At 40.4% G+C, this 24,023-nt stretch overlaps 1 protein-coding gene across 1 annotated transcript in view; it reads left to right on the forward strand.

Annotated features, from left to right (window-relative positions):
* Positions 1–24,023, forward strand: part of SPATA17 (spermatogenesis associated 17) — a 210,180-nt gene that overhangs the window by 100,506 nt on the left and 85,651 nt on the right. Inside the window, exon 6 of the mRNA XM_089685004.1 lies at positions 10,247–10,370. Coding sequence (XP_089541130.1) covers positions 10,247–10,370 — 124 coding nt within the window. The remainder of the gene's footprint in view (positions 1–10,246; positions 10,371–24,023) is intronic.

The raw sequence follows: 24,023 nt of genomic DNA on the forward strand, positions 1-24,023 counted from the left end.
CTGTAACATATTAGCCGTGACTGCTATAAACTATCAGTGGTCATTCCATATCTTGTAAAGTATCAGTGGTCACTGTCATGTACCTTGCTTGTGAGCCTGACAGTAGAGGAAGGCCTCTCGTACAGCACTGGCTTGAGGGCCACTGAAGGTGAAACAGCAACCACATGAGCACGGCGGGGTATGAGTGCCTGGTTAGTCCTGTAGTCTGTGCAGGAATTGCTGGCACTTCGCTGGCAGATGGAAAGCTGGACAGGCTGGCAGTGGAGCAGGCTGGTAGCAGGCAGATGTCACGGCTGGACAGGCTGGTGGCAGAGCAGGCTGGCAGCAGGCAGACGTCACAGCTGGACAGGCTGGCAGTGGAGCAGGCTGGCATTAGGCAGACGTCACAGCAGGACAGGTTGGTTGCAGAGCAGGCTAGCATGCTGTATGCTGGGTCTGACAGGCCGGGTCGGTAACAGATAAGCGGAAAAGGCATAAACAGCAGGCAAAAGAGTAGTCGGATCACAGGCCAAGGTCAGTAATGGTGGGAGGAGATCGAGCAGATACAGAAGGCATAGGCGGAATCCAAGAAGCAAGCCGAGGTCAATCACAGGTATCACTCACAGGAACAAGCACAGGAAAACAGGAGGGGGCAGAGCTGCAGATCAGACAGCACAGGCTAATACTGCTGCTGGGTTTAAATAGTCTCATTGGCGGCAACATTAGCAATGGTCAGTCGCGGGTGCGTGCATGCGCGAACGCAAATACGCATGACTATGCACAGCAGAACGGACCTCACACATCTGCGCCTGCACCACCATGTATGCCCAGAGGCTTCAGCGGCACTATGGCAAGTACAGTCACTCAGTCTCCTGTAAGATATCAGTGCTTGCACAGCCTCCTGTAAGTTACCAATAGTCACTTGGTCTCCTGTAAGGTATCAATGGTCGCTCAGACTCCTGTAAGTTATCAATAGTCAGTTGGTCTCCTGTAAGGTATCAGTGGTCAGTAAGACTCCTGTAAGGTATCAGTGGTCACTCAGCCTCCTGTAAGGTATCAGTGATTGCTCAGTGTCTTGTAAGGTATCAGTGGTCGCTCAGCCTCCTGTAAGGTATCAGTGGTCGCTCAGCCTCCTGTAAGCTATCAGTGGTCGCTCAGCCTCCTGTAAGGTATCAGTGGTCACTCAGCCTCCTGTAAGGTATCAGTGATTGCTCAGTGTCTTGTAAGGTATCAGTGGTCGCTCAGCCTCCTGTAAGGTATCAGGGGTCACTTGGTGTTGTCTAAGGTATCGGTGATCACTCGGTCTCCTGTAAAGTATCAGCGGTCACTCGGTAGCCTGTAAGATATTAGTGGTCACTCAACCTCTTGTAAGGTATCAGTAGTCACTTCATCTCCTATAAGGTATTTGTAGTAATTCAGTCTCTTGTAAGTATTAGGGGTCACTCAGTTTCCTGTAAAGTATCAGCTACGCAGTTTCCTGTAAGGTATGTTTGGTCCCTCGGTCTCCTACAAGGTATCAGCGGTCACTCAGTTTTCTGTAACATATTAGCGGTGACTTAATCTCCAGTATAGTATCAGTGGTATCTCAGTCTCCTGTAAGGCATAAGTAGTCACAGTCTATACTGTAACATGGTAGCAGTCCCTCATGGTCTCCTATACCATAGTAGCGTTCTCATTTAAAACATTAGTGGCCTCTCACAGGATCTCGCTCACAGTATTGAAGCCTAAAAAAAAAAAAACCTTAAATACAAAACTGTCCAGATCCAATGTGGGCCCTTTGTTGGCCAACAGAAAGAAGTGAAACATATATAAAAAAAAACTTGGAGATGGCCTGTAATCCGTTGTATGAAAAAAATATATAATTCAAAGAACTGCAGCTGTCAAACTGGTTAAAAAAAACCTATCCAAATCACTGTTACTCCACCCTGCCTCCACCTTCCGTAAGCTGCCACTAGCAACAAGCTTTCATCTCCAATATGAGCTTGCATATTTATTAAAGTAAAACAGAAGGCAAAACTTTTTTTTTGTTGGATAGAGTAAGGGAGGGTAAAGTCAGTTTTTGCCATCTGTGTACTATTGGGGAGATTACCTTTTTACTTCCTGTCCCATAGCAACAGGAAGTAAAGGAAAATACCTCCAAAGTGGGTCGCCAGAACTTGCATCTCCATGGGAAGGGCATGCCAGGCTGCATGCTTGGATAAGGGCTTGGTATGGATTGTGGAGGGACCTCCACATGTTTTTTTTGTTTGGTTTTGTTTTTTAGAACATGCTCATTTGTTTACATTCTGTTGTCAGCCGGGAATCCTGCTGACAGCAGAAATGAGTCACTGGTTGATAGGAAGACTCCTTACCAACCAACACAAATTGCAGGTAAAAATGGACCAAAAAACGCATCTACATGCATTTTTGGTGCATCCCTATTGAAGTCTATGGAGCACAAAATCGTGCTGCATCACACCAAGGTAGCACAGGTACCTTCCCCAAAATTGCAACGCAGTTGCGTTGCATTGATGTGACTGGGTACCATTGAAATCAATGTGATTTCCATTGTCATGTGATTCTGAGTGACTGAAATTGCATCTGAAATCGCACTCCTTCATTCGCTTTTGTTTTTATCCAATACTTCATAGATCTGCTTAATGGTGAATTACAGAGCAGGAGATCACAGAAGGTGACAACATTAAACACACGCTTTGCAAAGCATAATATAACTAATCTCACTGAAGGGCAAATAATTCAACAGAATCTCTTCTCAGCAGAGGGCGAGTGACTACTGTACACCCGCAGTGCGTAACTCATGGTAAAGACCTGGCCATCGGGTATTAACACTTAATTAAATCTATACGCATCAGTGGGCGAAGTTCCAGTGTTTCAAGCAAAGGTTAATTAGACTAGCTGTTTCTGAGGAACAAATCTGAGGGATGTTAATTGACCCAAGCTCATCCGCACATTCTGCCCCATAGCAAGTTGTGTGTTCTCTGTGAATTTTCATTGGCTGGCTTCCTGTTCTAGAAATCAAGCGGCTTCTAACTACCACATTTTATTAGCATTACCATTGTTATTTTTTTACTATGCTACATAAATGCCATTGTCTTACTAGGCAGCTCGTAGAGCTTGTCAACAAGACATACAGTAAGGGCTCTTTCACACGAACGTTCCGATCGGGTCCACTTGCCCGTTTTTCAGGTGGACCCGATCGGAACCTCCATTCTCCTTTATGGAGCAGCAGGTGTAAACGGACATGTGTCTGTTTACACCCACCGACATCTGATCCGATCCGCCAAAAAGGGGCGGATGGGGATCCAATTCCCCTTCCGTTCATTGGATTGGAATGGATGAAAATGGACAGGCAGTCCATTTTCATCTGACCGCCCATTGAGGAGAGCAAGCTGCTCTGTATTCTGCTTTGCAGCAGCAGAGCAGACACAGAGCTGTCATCCGCTTGCTCAGCGGGGATTAGCGGAGAGATCCTCTGTTGAGCAAGCGGATCCGCTAAACGGGTCTGCCCGTGTGAAAGGACCCTAAGGGGTTTATTTACTAAAGCTGGAGAGTCCAAAATCAGACTCCCTTCTGCATAGAAACCAATCAGCTTCTAACCTCAGCTTGTTCAATGAAGCTTTGGCAATGAAACCTGGAAGCTGATTGGTTTCTATGCAGAAGTGAGTCTGATTTTGGTGTCTCCAGCTTTAGTAAATAAACCCCTAAGTGTCTGTTTTACTGAGAGCTGCCTAGGAACTCCAAATGATGGACTAGCCTGCTAGGGCTGTCATGGTAACAGACAAACATCATGGAGGCCCATAACATTAATCGGACCTTAAAGGAACTTATCAGGATATAAATACTGGAGGTGCCACTGCTCTGTTTTTGAAAGTCCAAACTCCATCTTTGTCATTGCCAAGAATCCAACAAGAATATCAGGTGTATGCACAGTTTTGTTTTGGGTTAGTTATTCACTTGATTGTGAAGAAAGGGCAAGGATGACAGGCCATAGACTTATCAAGATTATCAAGTCTGGGGAATGTATTCTGACAGATTCCCTTTAAAGCAGGGGTGTCTACCCTTTTGACTTTCTTGGGCTACATTGGAAGAAGAGGAATTGTCGTCGGGCCACACATAAAATACACTAACAATAAGGAGAGCTGATGAGCAGAAAAAATAAGGCAGATCACAAGTTAACAATCACTGATATAGAAAATGTACCTTTATGAGCAATAAAACATTTTTTTGTAATATTTTTTATTATAACAGTAAAAGAAGGTAACATAAACTAGTGCGATATTTGACACTTTTTTTTTTAGTAAACTAACACATTAATATCTGGTTCAAGGATTGTGGTAGCAATTCTCAATGAATTCTCAAGGTGCTCATCAGATATTTTGGTTCAAATGTTGCTCTTTGTGTGCTTCATTCTTGAAAATAGTTGCTCACAAACTTAGGTGCTGTCAAAAACTGGTGACATGAATAAGGGGTGATTGTGAAAAGTGAGAGATTTTTCTCTGGCAAGAAAAAAACTCTTAAAAGTCCAGTAAAAAGTTGCTGTCAAATTTTTCTTTGACCGCATGTGTTCGCTAGGTGTAAACACATTTCAACAAAAAATTCCATTAAAAAAATAAGCATTTTTAAGTAAGTTTACAATTAAGTGTTTTGCCACATTCATAGTCATCTTGGGCCGCATGTGGCCCGTGGGTCGCAGGTTGGACACCCCTGCTTTAAAGGAAACCTGACACAAATTAAAATTCACTGAATGATGATCTGCTTACAAGTTTTTCAGCAGATGATCGAAACCTAATTAGTTTCACTGTTAGTGGAGTCACTGCATTAGAATTAATTTGACTCAGTGGGGTTTATTTAGTAAAGCTGGAGAGTGCAAAATCAGGCTCACTTCTGCATAGAAACCAATGAGCTTCTAACCTCATCTTGTTCAGTTAAGGTTTGGGAATAAAACCTGGAAACTAATTGTTTTTTATGCAGAAGGGAGTCTGGTTTTGCACCAGGGGCGGACTGACAACCCATGGGGCCCCTGGGCAATAGGGGATCATGGGGCCCCTGTGTCCTTGCCCAAACTCAAAAAAGCCTACCAGGGGCATCTCATGGTGCCCCCTACTGACCTTGGGCCCTCGGGCAGTGCCCGAGTTTCCAAATGGTCAGTCCGCCCCTGTTTTGTACTCTCCAGCTTAGCAAATAAATCCCAGTGTGTCAGAAAGTGACAACATCCATCAAAGGTTTCTGAGACAGGTGTTTTCATTTCCTGATAGATACCCCTTAAATATGACCCACTTTCAGGAAACGCTTTGCTCCTCTAAAAGGGAAGTGTCACGATCGCGGCGTCAGACCCCAGACCTTCTCACCAAAACTTGTGACCGAAGGGCTAGACGACCTAAAACCGCGATGTGACGTGCGTAACAATGCCACACCCAGCTGCACCCTGCACAACGCTTTTCCAGCTAATGGGTACCGATCGATGTGCCAGCAGCCTGAATCGATTGTTACTGGGTCAGGTTAATTACGCAATTAACCCCTTCACACTGCCACCACCTCCTTTTTGTTCAGAGAAAGAGGAAACTCGCAATATCGCTATAACACTATAATAATTGAAATAATCGTCCGCATAACCCGGTCATTGACACAGGCCGGTTATACAGAGAGTTAAACCAACAGTAGCGTCTCTTTAAAGGCAGGGATTCGTAAATTGCAATTAAGAGCTATAGAAACAGTTCAACACTTTCAGAAGAAAGATTTATTACTAAAAGGGTCAAACAGGTGCAGTAAAAATATTTACAGAGAAGAGGTAACTAAGATATATATATATATATATATATATATATATATATATATACACATAGAAAACAGCACAGCACAGCAAAGAGATAACAGGGAGAAATTAAAGGGTTAAGTTACTTGCCCTTAAGCCTTGGATGGAAGCAGATCATGTTTCAGAGGGAAAGGCACAGGTCTCCCCAGGTGGTATATTGATGTTAAGAATTGGAGACATCTTTAACTTAAACTTCCTTAGGCTTGGCAGCCTGTTTTAAAGTTTCCCAGCAGGGGGTGGTTCTGAAGTGAAAGACCAATCCCCTGTTTAGGGAGGGATCGTCAGGCGGAACCCTAACCTGGAACCAACATCTTTCATAATTCATATTCTTGTCTATAACTTTCCATCTGCACAAGCGACAGTCCTCCCGCGGGTATATTATTATGCAGACAAGTCTGAGGATTATTTAGATATGAATTATGAAATTATATATTGCATGGTACACGAGTTCTATGTTTTGGCTTCCCTGATGGTCCAGGATAATCGAGTGACCCATCAAACTGTTTGCCTGCTCATTGGCCATCTGACGAGGTGTCCGGTTTTTATGTAAGTCTCTCATATTCCAAGATATGAGACATAGGGGAAAAATTGATTTGAGAAGTGTTCATCTAATTCTGTCACCTACTCTGCGCTAGGTTTATTAGCTCAGAGACCCTTCAACTCTTGGGAAGGCTCGTTATCTTGTTATAAGGTGTGAAATTACACAGGTACTTTGGCCAGGGAGACTCCAGCTCTCTCTGGAAACCTGGTCCTATCTCTTCCTAGGTGAGAAAGGATACAGCTTTCACAGACAGCTCGGCACCAACTAGAAATGCCTTGCCGCCCTGTGACCCATAAACAGTGCACATACACACACTGGCCAGATGTCTCCTCTCAGTGAGAGGGAGGGGTGAAAAGATGAGGGGAGAAAATGGAGATGCCTAACAAAATGGTTGAACCGCGTCCATCTCTGAGGCGCACATTTGCGGCAGGAAGAACCATGTAGATTGTCCTTCTTCTTTAATGTCCCAATTTAAGGTATGTATTTTAACAGCACAAGTACTCTTTTACCCTGAATTTTATTAAATGGTTCTGTCTAGTGCTGCCTTCCTCTTGGAGAGCCACAGGACATCAAATATGTACAGGGCAGTACATCGAATCAGGGAACATTTGGTGTGCAATTCAGCCATTCAGAAATTAAAGTGATACTAAACCCAGGACCCTGCATTCACTATATCTAGTCTCCCACAGTACACAAAACATGGGAATGCAATTATTTTAGTGGGTGAAGCCACGTGACAGCGACGTAACGCGTAGGCCTGTTAGTGGAGCGTGTGATGGTCGCCGCCTTTTTGGTACACCCTGGAAGTATAAACCCTTTTTGGTACAACCTGGAAGTATCAATACATGTGTTTGAGGCCTGATTTCAACTGATATGATGTAAGTATTCATTTGGCATTTCTCCTTAAAGTTTTTGCTTTAAAATTACTACACTATGGGAGTGCTCTCTCTTTTTTTCTCTGGTTTGCGTCTGAGCTGGCTGATGTTCCTGTGAAAAGGATTACCAGTTTCAACACTACTGCAATCATTACGGTTATACAGTGAGGAAGGCCATATTCCTGTGATCAGTGTGATTCTGTCATCTTGGATATCTATTAAGGGCCCTGGGAGTGTGAGGCCTGAAAGCTGTGTGGCGCCTTGTGGTCTTGGCGTGGAGGTGAGGAGGCATTTTAGCCGGTGATGGATCTATCATTCATTTCACCCAGTTGCTTTGTTTGTTTGGTGTTAGCGGTCTATTTACATGGACTTTATGCTGATTTGATGATCACTTATGTTTATTTTGATGGTCACTCATTATTTGTTATATGTCACATTGTTTTAATTATTTTTTGTGCTTATTGACGCATGTTTATTTCCACTGTGCGTTTTTTACTGGCATCATGATTATAAGGTGCATTTATAGTTTCATGCACCTTTTATGACTAGTTTTGCACATATATTTTTTTTTGCTTTTTGATTTTGTCACAGTTTTCTTTGCATGGTGCTTTTTGTGCACTTTTATTTAGGAAGTGTTAGTCCTATTATGTTCAATACATTATTTATGTTCACTTGGTGACTATTGTTCATGTTGTATTTCATCACAATCTATATTGCACTTAGTTTGGTCTGGGTTCAGGCCTTTACATTTGTATGTATTATTTATGTTCACTTGCTGATTGTTACTCACGTTGTCTTTGTCACAGTTCATATTGCACCTAATTAGGTCTGGATTCAGGCCTTTATACTTATCACCTCTGTTTTGGGGTTATTTTTTCTGTCTCCCCACTCTTCGAATGATTGTGTCCTTAGTACTATTGGTATTAGCGCAACACCATTTTATTTGTTTTGTTTCCTTGTGCTAGTGGTGTCTAGGTCTAGGTGTTTGCAGCTTTTTTCACTAGTCCTATCTATACCTATAGCAGCGCAGAAGGTTTTTTTCTATTATTTTTTGTTTAGTCTCATTACTAGCAATGCCACCTTGTTAGTGACACCATCAGTCCAGGGTGGACTCAAGCTACCAATCACTGCAACAGGCTGTAATGCTGGCCTTACACCTGTAGAATTGAATTTTATCGTTCGGATGAGAAAGTGTAAAAGTCACTCATCTGACCCTTCAATGGTACCTTCATGGACTCAACTGATTTCGAATGGCTTTTAGAAATTAGTTCCCCTTAGATTCAACATAAAAAAATTTTATCAAATTTTATTGCTCACTCTGGTCCAAACAAAATTGTGGAATCATCATCTTAACTCTTATTTAACCCCCCTAGTGGTCTGATTATGTCCATATTTCTGTGCTCAAAGCGGTACATTTGTTTGCATGGAAATATGTATTTTTTTATTGTAGGCCTGTAATTTTTAGGAATAACTCACTGAAATCTGTCCGAACAAGAGTCTAGTAAACATCCCGGGTATGATAAAACTTGAAACACAAAATCATAAATTATAATTTAATAAATAATCATAAAAAATAATAATATAATAATAATAATATATTTAATTCAATAATATAATCAAACCAAAAACACTGAAATTTGAAATATAGCTGCAAATTCGCAAATCACTGAGCAAAGTCGCAAAATCGTTTTCAGTGTCTGATGACGAATTTCCCCACGAATCATTATCACTCAATTCTGCAAGTGGTTCTAATTTACTATCGCTTTTCTCTAGCTGGTCTAAAACCGCTTTTGACCTAAAGGGACGCTTTTTGGACGCCATGGACTTTTCTAAGTTTCCAGGCAGAAAGAACAGTAAAAATGCAGGCAGGGCACAGGACAAAGCACTCGGGACAAAATGTATGTGAAATGGTTTGATACAGTAATGTTTTACTATGTGATTTTAATGAATTTAGTGAATGTCACTTTTAAAACTTTAAAATTTCCCGCCAGTTCCGTCCCCGTACGTCGCAGGGAACGGAACCTGGAAGACAAATGCTGGCATCGGCCAGAGGACATTGCCGGGGACACTGCAGGGGGGACAACGCGGGAGCGAAGGACAAGGTAAGTGAAGAAGAGATCCCCGAGCAATGCTGCAGGGTATTCCTGAGTGTAGCTCGCGGTTAACGCTTGTGCTGAAACTTTACCCCGAGCTACACTCGAGAATACCTCCAGGAAGGTTAATTGAACAAATGTTCAGAAAAACAATTCCCTAACAAAATTCTACAGGTCTAAGGTCAGTTTAAAGTGGTCGTAAAGGCTCAAGGTTTTTTACCTTCATGCATTCCATGCATGAAGGTAAAAAACCTTCTGTTTGCAGCATCTCCCCCATCCCCCCCTAATACTCACCTAAGCCCCCTCTCGATCCAGCGATGTGCAGTGAAATCTCAGCAATCCTGGGACTCCCTCTCCCATTGGCTGAGACAGAAGCGGGAGCCATTGACCCACTGTCAGCCACAGCCAGTGAGCCAATGGGAAGAGAGAGGGGGTAGGGCTGAGCCATGGCTCCGTGTGTGAATGGACACATGGAGTAGTGGCTGCCCTGTAGCAAGTTGCTTACCGTGGGGACAACAGATAGGATGGAGGGGCCAGGAGAGCCTGCAGAGGATCCGAAAAGAGGAGGACCCAGGGTGCAAAACCACTTCATACAATAGATAGTATAGACAAGTTTGTTATTTTTTTCTTTAAAAAAATACGCTTTTAGAATCACTTTAAAATTTGATAAATGCATCGTAATGTTGACTTGCTATGCTAAAAAATAAAAAAAAATTATATTCTGAATACTTTCATCACAGTTATCCCAGTACAGTACAGTTACCAGAATGCCATATTGTTTGCTATAGTGGGTCTTTAACGGTACCCTTCACTGGAAACACTTGAGCCCAATAGTTTGGAGGGATGTCCTCATACTGGTGTCATATTGGTCCTCATACTTTGGTCATACTGGTGTATCATTACATTGCTCCATATGCTGATCGGAAGTTATTTTGCTTTTCCACAGGAAGGAGCTAGAGGAATACGCTGCCATGAGAGAGAAGGAAAAAATGAAGAGAGAGAAGGAAAAGGAAGAACGCAGGAAGAACCATGAAGCCAGGAAGATGCATTACCTCCTCAGTACAGAGCAGGTTAGTATACAGTTGAAATCCCTGACAGCTCAGGGAAGCCTCAGGGAGCTGCACACTGACAGAGACAAAAGAGCCAGCTGAATAGGACATGACGACTTGAAAAGATATCACAAAAACATAACTTCCACTTCAATTAGGTAGTTTTCTATGTGTGAGGGCAGATAGCATGACTGCTCAGTAACAGCGCTGAAGCACAAGAGCACATGTCAGCACTTTCATCTGAAAGAGAAAAAGAAAACAGAATTGCTAGACAGCCGCGACTAATTTCCATCAGCTTGTTGTCGTGTTTTGTCTTTACCAGGATTTTATTATTAAGGGGAATTCTTCTAAGCATTATTTACATCGAATCCTCGGAGAGTGGAGGCTAAATTTTACACTTCTCTTCATTTCCTCTTGTAGGTTTGATCACCAGAATTAGGTAGGCAAAATGCTTAGCCAAGCAAATAAATTTGGACCAAATTTGTAAAAGGTGCTGGTCACACTTATTCAGTGTAAAGAGCAATAATAATGTGCCAAGCAAACAATCAGAAGTAATCTCTTAACTGATCTCAACACAGTAAATTAAACTTTTCAAGGATTTGAACATTCTAAATATGACCATAAACTAGTAGGTGTTTGAACGAATGTCCTTGCAGACAATGGTATGAAAATTCAGTACATTTGATGACATGACGTCATTCAAAAATACTTCAAATTTAGATTGCTTTTAACATTTGATTTTGGAATGAATTGACTTTCGTGAATGAAAACCACATTCACTGTCAGAAATTTGCTCATTCAAGAAAAACATTCCATCCTTCTCCTTCAAATTGTGTCAGTATTGCAGTCACAAATGATTATCAGTTTGACTACACAAATGGTTAGAAAATTAAACAAATGCTCTTAAAGTGATTGTAGACTTAATTTAAAAAAAAATTTAAAAAACTGTTTTATACTCATACCTCCCAACAGTCCCGGAAAGTGCAGGACTTTCCTGCATTTGCACCCTTGTCCCAGTGTACAGGGGCTTTGTCCCACATTATCTATTCTTTATATGTTAACTTCCAGCCAAGCAGGACCTGCATCAGTGTGAACACCTAGTACAGCCAGGGATTGGTGGGCAAGCCAGCGGGGCTTGCAGCCGCAGTGAGAGAAAGTGTGCAGCTGTCAACTCCAACCTGTGATGTTGGGGGCGGGGCCGATATGTGTTTCAGGGGCTCCACCCCCTTTGTCAAGCAAGCACTGCATAGACAAACAGCTGGCATTTATACATTGCTGGCCAGGGAAGACGGTGACAAGGAGCAGGACCAATTGGAACTACTGCATGTGCACCCGCAGCTGTGTATAATAAACCTGAATTATATACTGCTGCGGGTGCACATGCAGTAGTTCCAATTGGTCCTGCCCCTTGCCACTTTTTTTCCTGGTTGGCATTGTATAAATGCCAGCTGTTTCCCTATGAACGGGTTGTTTTTCATAGGGGGCGGAGCCCCTGAAATGCATATTGGCCCATCCCCAACATAACAGGTTGGATTTGACAGCTGCACTCTCTCTCATCGCAGCCCCCTGCTTTTTTGCCAATCCCTGGCTGTGCTAGATGTTCACACGCCTGCAGGTCCTGCTCAGCTGCACTTATTTGTTATCCAGCTGATGCCTGCATTCTTGTATGCTGTTAATCAAGATTTTAGAACATAAGTGTATATTTAATTGGTGTCTTTGCGGTTTAACTAACTTCTGAACCTTGCACTCTGTACGTAATGCATCCCTGAATCCTGCACTCTGTATGAAACACACTCCTGAACCTTGCACTCTGTACGTAATGCATCCATGAATCCTGCACTCTGTATGAAACACACTCCTGAACCTTGCACTCTGTATGTTACGCATCCCAGAATCCTGCACTCTGTATGAAACACACTCCCAAGCCTTGCACTCTGTACGTAACGCATTCCTGAATTCTGCACTCTGTATGAAACGCACTCCTGAATTCTGCACTCTGTATGAAACGCACTCCTGAATCCTGCACTCTGTGCATAATGCATTCCTGAATCCTTCCACACTTTGTGTAACGCACTTTTCCACAGTTTATGCAAAACCATTCGTAATAGACGTTTAAGTTATTGTGCTGGGGTTTGTGTCCTTGAGACTCTTGCTTGTGGCACAGCAATCAAAGCATATTTTACAGGTACAATGAAGCCCGGGTTTTGTTTAACCACAGCCCTTAGGCCCCTCCCACTGTTAAACATTGGGACACACCCTTTCTGCCATCCACACCCACTGACACCCCCCCCCCCCCCGTGACTGAAGCACTGGGCGTTATAGCTGTCAGTTTTTAAAAACGGTGCTGCTTTGCGGGGCTCCTCCCACATGGCCGCGCATTCATTCACAAGTGTTCTGTGAATGAAAGGACTACAAGTCCCAACAGCCTTAGTGGCTGTCACTTTGTAGTTCTCAGTAAACTAGTTCATTGACTCTTCCTGTCAGCAAATATCAGCTTGCCTGTACAGGATGTATGGGAAGCAGATACATTGACAGTGTGCAGGAGACCTGCATGGCATCAGCGATCTGCTGATCATTGGTGCAATGCTTTTCAGGCTCCTAACACAGAAAATAATAAACATTTTTTTACCTGCACAAAAATGTACATTTATTATTTTTTATGGAAAGGTGAACTTATCCATTAATGCAAGGAATGCATTAAGGTATAAAAAGTTTAGTTTTTAGAACCACTATAAAATGGACAATTCAAACAAAGTTCTACTAGTCTATGGCCAGCTTTATTTCCTGTAAAACCTCAGCAAAGGAATATTTCCAGGCAAAATTTATTTCATTCTTTAGCAAAAGTAATTATGAACAATACAAGTTATAATCAATAAAAAATAAGTGTTCTTATTTATTGCTGTCTGCTTTATTACAAAGTCTATAAAAACTATAATTATTTCATAAGAGGCAGTGTAAACTAATACTTAAAACTCAGCTCAGGGCTTCAGTTACCCCTTCCTTGTTTGCTCCTAGTCTCCCTTGGAGCCAGCTCTGCAGCGTTATAAAAAAAAAAAATATATATATATATATACTTTTTCCAGTGATGTTGGGTTCTGAGGATATCTGAAGATATCACGGGTCCTCCTTGCTGTCTTCTTCCTCTGGTGGTGGGTGGATCCTTAATGCTGCGGAAAGCCCTGCCATGTAAAGATATGGCATCCCTCTCTGTAGCATTTCTTCTGTGAGTCCATGGCTGGTGGTAGAGCATTGACACCCACAGAAAAAGGTTCTTACGTTTCCCAGCTTTATCCAAAGACACTTTGGTCCGAGTCGGGCTTTAAAATGTAACCCCCAATTTGACATGTAAACTCTTCACCTAACGTGGAAAATGTATCTAGCCAAAGCTGAACATTAAAGCTACTCTCTAAGGGCTCTTGCACATAGGTGCCCTGAGTCAAAGCAACATAAATTTTCTGTCTAGGAAGCCCAGGTGCTGCGTTCAGCTACCCATAGTCATGAACGGCTGTTAGCAGCTTTACTTGGGTATACATTGGTGCACATATAAACACTTGTACAGTGTACAGGCGCATTTCAATTATAGAATATTTTTTATTTTTGTAATACAGTATGCTTCTACACTGTACAAGTGTTTATGCATAATAGGGTTTATGTATCCATGTACTGCCAAACTCAGCAATTCATGTCCATGGGTGGCTGTACTCATCACCAGGGCTTCCAGGCAGGGGAAATGCACTGGAATTTGTATTTCACAGACTTAGGGTGCCATTGTGCAAGAGCCTTAATCATAGCTTAACCCTCAACTGCATGTGCTCACCTTGTCAGGTTCCAGAAGCTAACAATCTGGCACTAAAAAGTTCTGGCACAAACAAAATGACTGATATTGCGGTTCCTCCCATAAGCTAGTAATGTTAGTTTGTGATGGATTTTGACATGATGGGTACACTTTAAGGACAATTATTTGTTTTGCTTTTATACATCTTTTAGTGTCATCAGTATTGCTTGTTTAGCAGCATATGTTTGGTGAAGGTTTGCTCATAATTAATTATGCTAATGTGCCGCTGTCAATATGTACTTCATGGGAATGATATACCTGACACTCTATTCCCATTTTATACATCCCATGGTGATTCAGTACTGTACAAATTAACAACTTCCATTGTTCGGGTAAATGAAGACAGCCTGCGGGCCAGATGCCATCTTCCTTCGCTTTACTTCAGGTCTGAGAATTAAAAAAGAACCCCAGCCAAAAGACAGAATTCAGGCATAAACCTGCAAAGTGTTATGTTTTCTTAAAAATCCTGGAGCCATTCTCCTTATGTATTACCTGGGGAGGGGGGGGGGGGTGACACCCAGAATGTATAATGTAACAAGTGCTAACACTTCCCCCTTGCAGCACACCTAACACAGAAGAGGGAGACATGAATCTTTGTCACACAATGACACCAACTCCTAGGCTTCCCAGCTTTTGCTTCCATTTGCAGACCGAGTTCCAACCTGAGAGAATATTACACACAATATACTCCCCTATTCAAAGTTGGAGACTTAAGATGTTTATCTAAGTTAAAGCGGAACTAAACTCTCACAATCACCATGAACTATTTTTAAATCCTTATGCTGCTAGCATTAATAAACAAATAGGAAGGTATATTATATTTACTTGTTTTAAACTTCATGTCATACATCCCAGGAAGGGAGGAGGGGTTTTCTCAGCTAAGCACACCCTCCTGTCTGCATGCCTGAGCTAAGGACAGATGGAATTCAAGAAGTACATGCTACATGAGTCATTAGCCCTTACTTGTGATAGCCTTTGCTGGAAGTACTAGGGGGGTGTTTTTCAAAGTGATATCTCAACAAAATAAAGCATGGGACATAGATGCGTTGGGATTTTGCTGTGAATATTAAAAGTTAATCAAACAGCGTTTTCATTTTGTGGTGCTCATATACAGTTTAGTTTCTCATTGTAAAGTGCTGGACAAACTGTTGGCGCTATATAAATCCTCTATAATAATAATAATAGGGATTTAAAGTAATTCACCTACACAAAGAAAAATCACAGTGTTGTAGAGCTGACTGACGCTTTTTACTTTTACTTTTAAACTCATGCTCCCATTGCAGAGTATTCTGCTGTAGTTTTGTCGCTATTTTTTCTGATTGTGTAGAGGAAGAATGCCTGTATGCAGGGAGGCCTATACCTGAATTTCTTTTCTTTCTAACGGAAAATACACCGCTCCACTATATGCTAGATTTTTTTTTTACCAAGCTAAAACATTTTTTTCCGATCTGTAAACAATGTTGTCTGCTCCACCTACTGGCTCATAACGTACATAAGATATTTATTACATGTGAGGAAATAATTCTACGCTGCATGTAAAACAGGTGAAACTGTTTATATTTTCAGAGATCAGCTTATGGTATAATTTCTTCATCAGCAAAATTAAACAAGTGCATAAAGGATGTATAATTAAAAATTACATCAGCATAATACGTACTACATTCATTAAGTTCATAATTAGATAGGTTAATATTTACTTTAATCTGAAACAATACCTCAGACATAAAAAAAACAATTAAGTAATTCCCTTTTATCATACTGTGGTTCAAACTCTATCTATCTATCTGTCTATCTATCTATCTATCTATCTATCTATCTATCTATCCTGTTAAATGTACAGTATCATAAATATTATCTTATATACGCATTATGCATACAGATTTCATAAGTAAATAATGTAACGAGTCAACAATAATTCTACAAAGAAAACAAAAAGTTAAAACACTCAATTTATTTTAGTTTAGATGTATTTATAAAGTTCTATCCCTTGCTGAATTTTTTAATTAACTTTTTCCCTTCTATGTTCGTTAAAATTTCCTAACTCTTTTATTATTTTAATTCTTCACTTTTTCTATATATATACTGTTTATGATCATGGTGTTATGCTGGCAAGACTTAAAAAGAACCAGTTATGCAAGAATTGAATGCTCTTTCTTGAATATAACATTAACAATATTAGTATTATTATTATTATCATTATTATTATTATTATTATTATTAATAATAATAATAATAATAATAATAATAATATTATTGGACGGACTTGCTTGCAAAAGACCTTTGGTTGTCTCCTTAAGGCTACCTCTAAGTCCAACTTCCAAGGGTCGCCTTGATATCTGACCTTGTGTGGATTCAACATGTTATCTCTCAGCTCCTGGGTTTCCATAACAGTTTTTTTTAAAACATCAGGGCCCCTTAGTGTACATTCTTCTTAACCTAGGAGCATTGCTGTTTTTTTTAAAACAATATTTGTGAAAGAAAAACTGTGGTAATGTAAACAATGTGATAAAGGTAAAAAAAAAAAAGCTGCAAACACACTAGGAGATATTTTCCATAGTAACAGATTGCATTTAAAAAGCTGTGGCACTAATTAGTAAAAGTTCAAAGTTCATGTAACCAAATAAAATTAAAATTAAAAAGTCCCACAATTAATCATGTAAAAATTCACAAGATGTAAACAGAATCAAATATTCCACCCAAAAGCTCTTAGAAAAGATGCCAGGATAGATTCAAAGCCTCCACCGAACCTAAAATATGCAGGCTTACCAAACCGATATGACCCCCTAATAATAATCATCATAAATAAATAATCATAAATGGCATGAGTACTGGTATTCCATGTCTTCCGCATATCTCCTGCTTCTCTGGATCTGCAGCTAGCTCAGTTTAACATAGGTCACCGTATCCAGCCATCAGCCGCATTAACTTAGAGAATGAGAGCAAACGCCCCATATAGTGTAAATTCATCGAACAACTTTTATTTATCAGACTATTGAACTTACAATTCATTCAGGGCAATTGTGCACCAAAAAAAACACATCCAAGCCAGCAAATAGACAACTTCCGGGTCACTGAGTGACAACGTCAGCATGTAGCGCTGTCCTATGCATTTCGTCATATGTTATTTCTTGCTGAATTTTTTTTTATTTACACTCAGAATGTTGATAGACACAAAGGGCTCTATTTCTAAAACATTTGTGGGACAAATGTCAAAAGCATTCATCCAGGTGGCAGAAATTTGCCCCCTATTTTCTCTAATACTTGACTTCCTATATGTGTCAGCTCCATCTAGTGGCCAAAATGCAATACATTTTTCTAACTATCTTAATCTGAAAATATACTGCATTTTGGCCACTAGATGGAGCTGACAATCATAGGAAGTCATATCACCCTGGATGAATGTTTTATAAATAGACCCCATGTATTAGACAATTGACTGGTCAGCAAAGTGTTTCAGATGTAATTCCTAATTCAACCTTTACTGAGACTGTTTCCCAGTTATTTTTTATATATTTTCTATGTTTAGAACATATTTTTTCTCATGTTTTGTCTTCTTTTGCAAATAACTGTATTGTTTTTGCAACCAATGACTATTACTTGCCATACTTGCTACTGAAATTAGAATTAGTATCTGTTTTGCTTGGTGACATGAACATTTTGAAGTAGGTTAGAGTGCCTTTTTGTCTGCTTCCAGACTATGTATAATAGTGACAGTGGGGAATAATCATACGGAAGGTCAGAACATCTTTACAAAAGGTTATTTGTGAGCTACTCGATCATTGTATGTGCCACATGTCTGCTGCCTCCTTAAACCTCTTACTGCTTCTCTACTCATGATACAGTGAAAGTCATCGCCTAAGTGGTGATTATGGCACATTCATATCTTACCACACAGATTGGGAACGTGACCTCGGTAGCTCTGCTGGCCTTCTCTACCCCCCGAGACAAAGAGAATCACAAGTTTCTCCCAAACCTCAAACTCATGATTAATAATGTTTCCAGCCAAGCCATCGGGGAATAGGGCCGAGCTTTGTTGCCAGCCACACCAAGGATATTTCACGTCCACTATTTTTAGGAAGAACACTGATTACAGGAGAAAATAAATGACAAAATCTCACACCACATAAAAGTTATCCATCAAAAAGTTAGTTTAATTAATTTTGTACTTTAAAAGGAAACTATGATTAAGAACCCAAAGTTGCACATATTACAATGTGGCGCCTTAAAATGATAGTTTAGGTAAGATTGTTAATTAGCTTGTTGGTGCCAGGTTTACTGTCCGTATTTTCGTTTCCCAAACATCTTTTGATATTCAAGAGGAATTATTTAATTTAGCCTTTTTATCATTATTATAACTTCTTTTTTTTAACACAAAGATGACTTCTAGATTTCCCCATTTAGACTTACCTCTTGATAGGATCTGAAATTTTCAAATAGTCATAAGGTTTTTAATCTTTGTTTTTCCTACAAACATGGAACAGTATTTTAGAACTAATACAGTACATAACTTATATTTATTTATTGTATATTCAAGGGAACACAAATCTTTATGTTAGATATAAATACAAATGAGATGGGAATATTTGTAAATTATCAAAGTTTTTGTAGGGTTATAATATTAGAATTAACTATTTTATGAAAATATTTTAAAATACTATGTGTGGTAGGTATAGGGGGAGATTTACTAAAATTGGTGAACTCAGAATTTGGTGCAGCTGTGCATAGTAGCCAATCAGCTTCTAACTTCAGCTTGTTCAATTAAGCTTTGGCAATAAAACCTGGAAGCTGATTGAATGGTTTCTATGCAGAGCTGCACCTGATTTTGCATTCTCCAGTTTTAGTAAATAACTCCTTAGTAATACTCTCTTTACAGCTTCTAACAAGATATTGTATATCAGGGGTGTCCAATCTTATGCCTTTCTTGGGCCACATTGGAAGAAGAGAAATTGTCCCGGGCTGCACATAAAATACACTAACAATAAGGTATAGCTGATGAGCAGAAAAAGTCTGGCAGATACCAAGTTATCCATCACTGATATAGATAATGTATCTATCTGAGTAATAAAACTTCATTTTTTGTAATATTTTTTATTATAAAAGAGGGCAACGTAAAACTAGTGTGTTATTTGACACTGTTTTTGATAAACTAAAGCATCAATATCTCGTTGGATTGATGTAGTTGCAATTCTAAAATAATTCTCAAGGTGCTCATCAGATATTTTGGTTCTAATTTTGCCCTTGTGTGCTTCATCCTTGAAAATAGTTGCTCACAAATATAGGTGCTGCCAAAAACTGATGACATGAATAAGGCATGATTGTGAAGCGTGGGATATGTTTCTTTGGGAAGAAAAAACTTTAAAAAGTCCAATAGGGAGACATTGTAAACTTTGTCTTCAGTTGCGTGTTTTTGCTAAATGCAAACACATTTTTATAAAAAAAATAATAAAAAAAACCCCACAATTTTAGGTAAGTTTTCAATTTTGTGTTGGGCCACATTCATGGAGGCTGCCATCCTATTGCCTGACTGCTGGGCCTTATCCTGTGGAGATCTGTTCTGCATTGAAATTGGTGTAATTATCATGAGTAGGATGATGGCATCAAATAACATTTGTGCTCACAGGTGGTTGCCTTTACACCCTGTTCCAAATTATTATGCAAATGATATTTTTCTCATTTACCTAAATAATTGATGTAAATAACAGTCAGCATAATTCTCATGTTATCAGCTATTAAGAGTATAATTCACATTTTATTGAACAAACCTCCTAATGATAACAGTATTTTTTTATATACATAAAACACTTACAATGCACTGTTCCAAATTATTACGCACAGTAAGTTTCAAAACACTTCATAGGTTGTAAAGAACTGAAAATTGTCATTTGTTGTGTTTGCAGCATATTTACTGAAATCAAAAGCTATTTCAATCAAACTTTTAACAATATTTTAACTTTTTAAACATTTTAACATAGGACCCCTTATTTGATAGCAGCTTCACAAGTCTTGCATCCATTGAACTTGTGAGTTTTTGGACAGTTTCTGCTTGAATTTGTTTGCCAGATGTCAGAATAGCCTCCCAGAGCTGCTGTATGGATGTAAACTGCCTCCCACCCTCATAGATCTTTTGCTTGAGGATGTTCCAAAGGTTCTCAATAGGATTGAGGTCAGGGGAGGATGGAGGCCACACCATGACTTTCTCTCCTTTTATCCCCAAAGCAACCATTGATGCAGAGGTATTCTTTGCAGCATGAGATGGTGCATTGCCATGCATGAAGATGATTTCATTAAGGAAAGCATAGTTCTTCCTTCTGTACCAGGGAAGAAAGTGGTCAGTCATAAACTCCACATACTTTGCAGAGGTCATCTTTACACCTTCAGGGACCCTAAAGGGGCCGGCCAGCTCTGTTCCCATGATTCCGGCCCAAAACATGACTCCACCACCACCTTGCTGACGTCACAGCCTTGTTGGAACAGGGTGGCCGTCCACCAACCATCCACTACTCCATCCATCTGGACCATCCAGGGTTGCACGGCACTCATCAGTGAACAGGACTGTTTGAAAATTAGTCTTCATGTATTTTTCTGCCCAATGCAGCCGTTTCTGCTTGGGAGCATTGGTTAGTGGTGGCCGAATAGAAGGTTTATGCACAGTTGCAAGACTCTGGAGGACTCTACACCTTGATGTCCGTGGGACTCCAGAGACACCAGCAGCTTCAAATATCTGTTTGCTGCTATGTAATGGTATTTTAGCAGCTGCTCTCTTGATCCGATGCATGGATCTGGCAGAAATCTTCCTCAATGTGCCTTTATCTGCACAAACCCGTCTGTGCTCTGAATCAGCCACAAATCTCTTAATAGTGCGATGATCACGCTTAAGTTTTCGTGAAATATCTATTGTTTTCATACTTTGTCCAAGGCATTGAACTATTTCACTCTTTTCGGCAGCAGAGATATCCTTTTTCTTCCCCATATTGCTTGAAAATGGTGCTCTGCTTAATAATGTGGAACACCCTCCTTTAGTAGTTTTTCCTTAAATTGGGCTCACCGGCCAATCTAATTATCACAGGTGTCCGAGATTGTTTTCAGTGATCAAAAGAGCCCTGAGACACAATGCCATCCAGGAGTTAAACTGAAAAACAAAATATTTAATCTTTGTGACACTTAAGCAGAATTTGCATAATAATTTGGAACAGGGTGTAGGATCCCATGAAACAAAGAACGGTGAAGCACACCTTGCAGTAAAGAGAGGGTTAAAGTTAATTTCAACCCAGTCATTAAAATCTCATATACGTTTTAGTATGTTAAAGCCCAACAAATCTTTCAGTTTAGATCAGCTAAATACATTCCAGGTGCATCAAAACAAAAGGCTTGCAAAACTCTTGCACTTCACTTTCTTTAGCCACATTTTTTTTTTAAAGTGAACTTACACTTTAACCACTTGACAACTGGGCTATAGCCAAATGACGGCTACAGTGGTTGTCTAGTTCTGGGGCGTGCACCCGGTGAGCTTCGTGATCGCTGTGTCCTTTGGACACAGCTGATCATGAGACATGGTACGGGCCAATCACAGCGCCCTTTTACCACGTGACCAGCTGTGTCAAATGACACAGCTGATCACAATGTAAATACAGTTGCTGGTTATTGGCAGCACTTTCTTCACGCCGTGACAGCATGAGGAGTGAGGAGGGAGGATAGCCAGTAATTGGCAAGTGGATATACACATCAGAGGACATCAGTGCAGTCCTAAGGGGATATCAGTGCAGTCCCAGAAATGTCCATCAGTGCAGTACTAACAGTGTCCATCAGTGCTGCCAGTCAGTGTCTATCAGTGCCGCCTGTCAGTGCCCATCAGTGCTGCCAGTCAGTGCCTTCTATCAGTGACCATCAGTGCTGTCTATTAGTGCCCATTAGTGCTGCATATCAGTGCAGCCTCATCAGTGCCCCCTCGTCAGTGCCCATCAATGCTGTGTATCACTGCAGCCTCATCAGTGCCACCTCATCAGTACCCATCAGTGCAGCCTATCAGTGCGCATCAATGTTATAACAGAAGATAAGAAAAAAATTATTTTTTTTCAAAGTTTTTGGTCTTTTTTCATTTGTTTAGCAAAAAATAAAGAACCCAGTGGAGATTAAATACCACCAAAAGAAAGCTCTATATCTCTCAAAAAATGATACAAATTTCATATGGGTACAGTGTTGCATGACCGCGCAGTAGTCATTCAAAGTACAACAACACTGAAAGCTGAAAATTGGTGGGCAGTAAGGGGATGAAAGTGCCCAGTAGGCAAGTGGTTAAAGTGTTTGTAAAGGGTGTGTAGCTCCCCTCCCCCCCGCAACCCCCCTTTAATATCTACCTGAACCCGATCTAGGATCTAGATCCAGTGATGTGCACGAGAGCAGCAGCTCTCCTTGGTCTCTCTCTCATTGGCTGAGACACAGCAGTGGGAGCCATTAGCTCCCACTGCTGCTGTCAATCACAGCCAGTAAGGAGGGAGCAAGGGGTGGGACTGAGCCATGCTTTGTGTGTGCCATAGACACGCGGAGTCAACTCAGGAGTGAGCACGCACGAGTGCTCCCAGAGCAAGCAGGATTGGGGCTGTCCTGTGCAAAACCACTGCACAGAGCTAGTAAGTATGAAGTGTTTATTATTTTAATGAAAAAAATGGAACCTTTATAACCACTTAAAGGAAAACTCCAGCATTTTGACCATGTCCCTTCCCTGAAGCATCCCTTCTCCTCTCTGTACTGTGAATTCAGCTTGCATTATGATGTGCCCCCTAAAGGCGTCATTTTTCCTGAAGAAAACTGCTGGTTCTGGAACAGCTGAGACAGTGCTGGAGCATAGAGAGGGTATGCAGAGTTAGGATTTTTTTGTTTTGTTTTATGCAGTAAAGGTGGATCTAAAAATTACAAATAAATACATAGTTCTTTAATCTTCACATCTTCAGCACATGATCATGCAGTACCTGGCCTTGTTTGATTCTACAGCTTTTTTCATCTTTATTGCTGAGTCTCTCCTTCCTACCTAAGATGGTTTTGTTCCGCTTTACCATATTTCCACTAAATACAGCCAACTGTCCCTGCAAGTGCATTTGTGACAAGTGCACCACTCAGGTTACCAAGCGGAGGTCTTTTTGTGTATACAAAGTACCAACTAACAAAGTTTCTGCAGAGTGCTTTATCCTGATGTATTGGGAGGAAAGCCAAATATTAAAATAGAATACAGGACACAATGTTCCCTGAAACATCCTGATATAGATTCAGTCCTAATAGACAAGACCTGCAGAGCAGTCCCTGCACTTCTCATCTATTGCCCTGACAGCTAAGCATAATATTTTCTTCACAGCTTGTTTTAGGTCAAACTTTAAATTCTCAATTGTTTGCTGGTAACATTAAGCTTTACTTGCCTGCTGCTGCCACAATACCACACGCCGTAAACTGGTGTCCAGCCAAAATATAGGCAATGAAATTTCAGGCTTTGCAGAAAAGCTGCATGTAAACGATGATCCTTTTTGTTGTAATTTTTTTTTTTTTCTAAAAAGACTGGGCAGGTTAAAAAAAAAGAAGCTGCCTGTGATACCTACTGTATATATATATATATATATATATATATATATATATATATATATAAATATATTATCTTTCTGTATTGTATTTTAAATATACTGCCCAGAAGGAGGAATGGTGGTGAAGCTTTCACATCAAAATTGTAAAATTGTTTGACATGTATATGTGGTCAGGGCAACATCTCACTGACATCACTGGGGGATCTGTCTTCAGTCAATGGTAGTCCACAATTACTTCATAAGGGTGACACCAAAAGCAGAACAATTGCTGAT

This window comes from Staurois parvus, unplaced genomic scaffold (genome assembly GCF_062004578.1).
Source record: "Staurois parvus isolate SC_StPar_1 unplaced genomic scaffold, SC_StPar_1.0 ptg000362l, whole genome shotgun sequence".
NCBI classification, from domain to species: Eukaryota; Metazoa; Chordata; class Amphibia; order Anura; family Ranidae; genus Staurois; species Staurois parvus.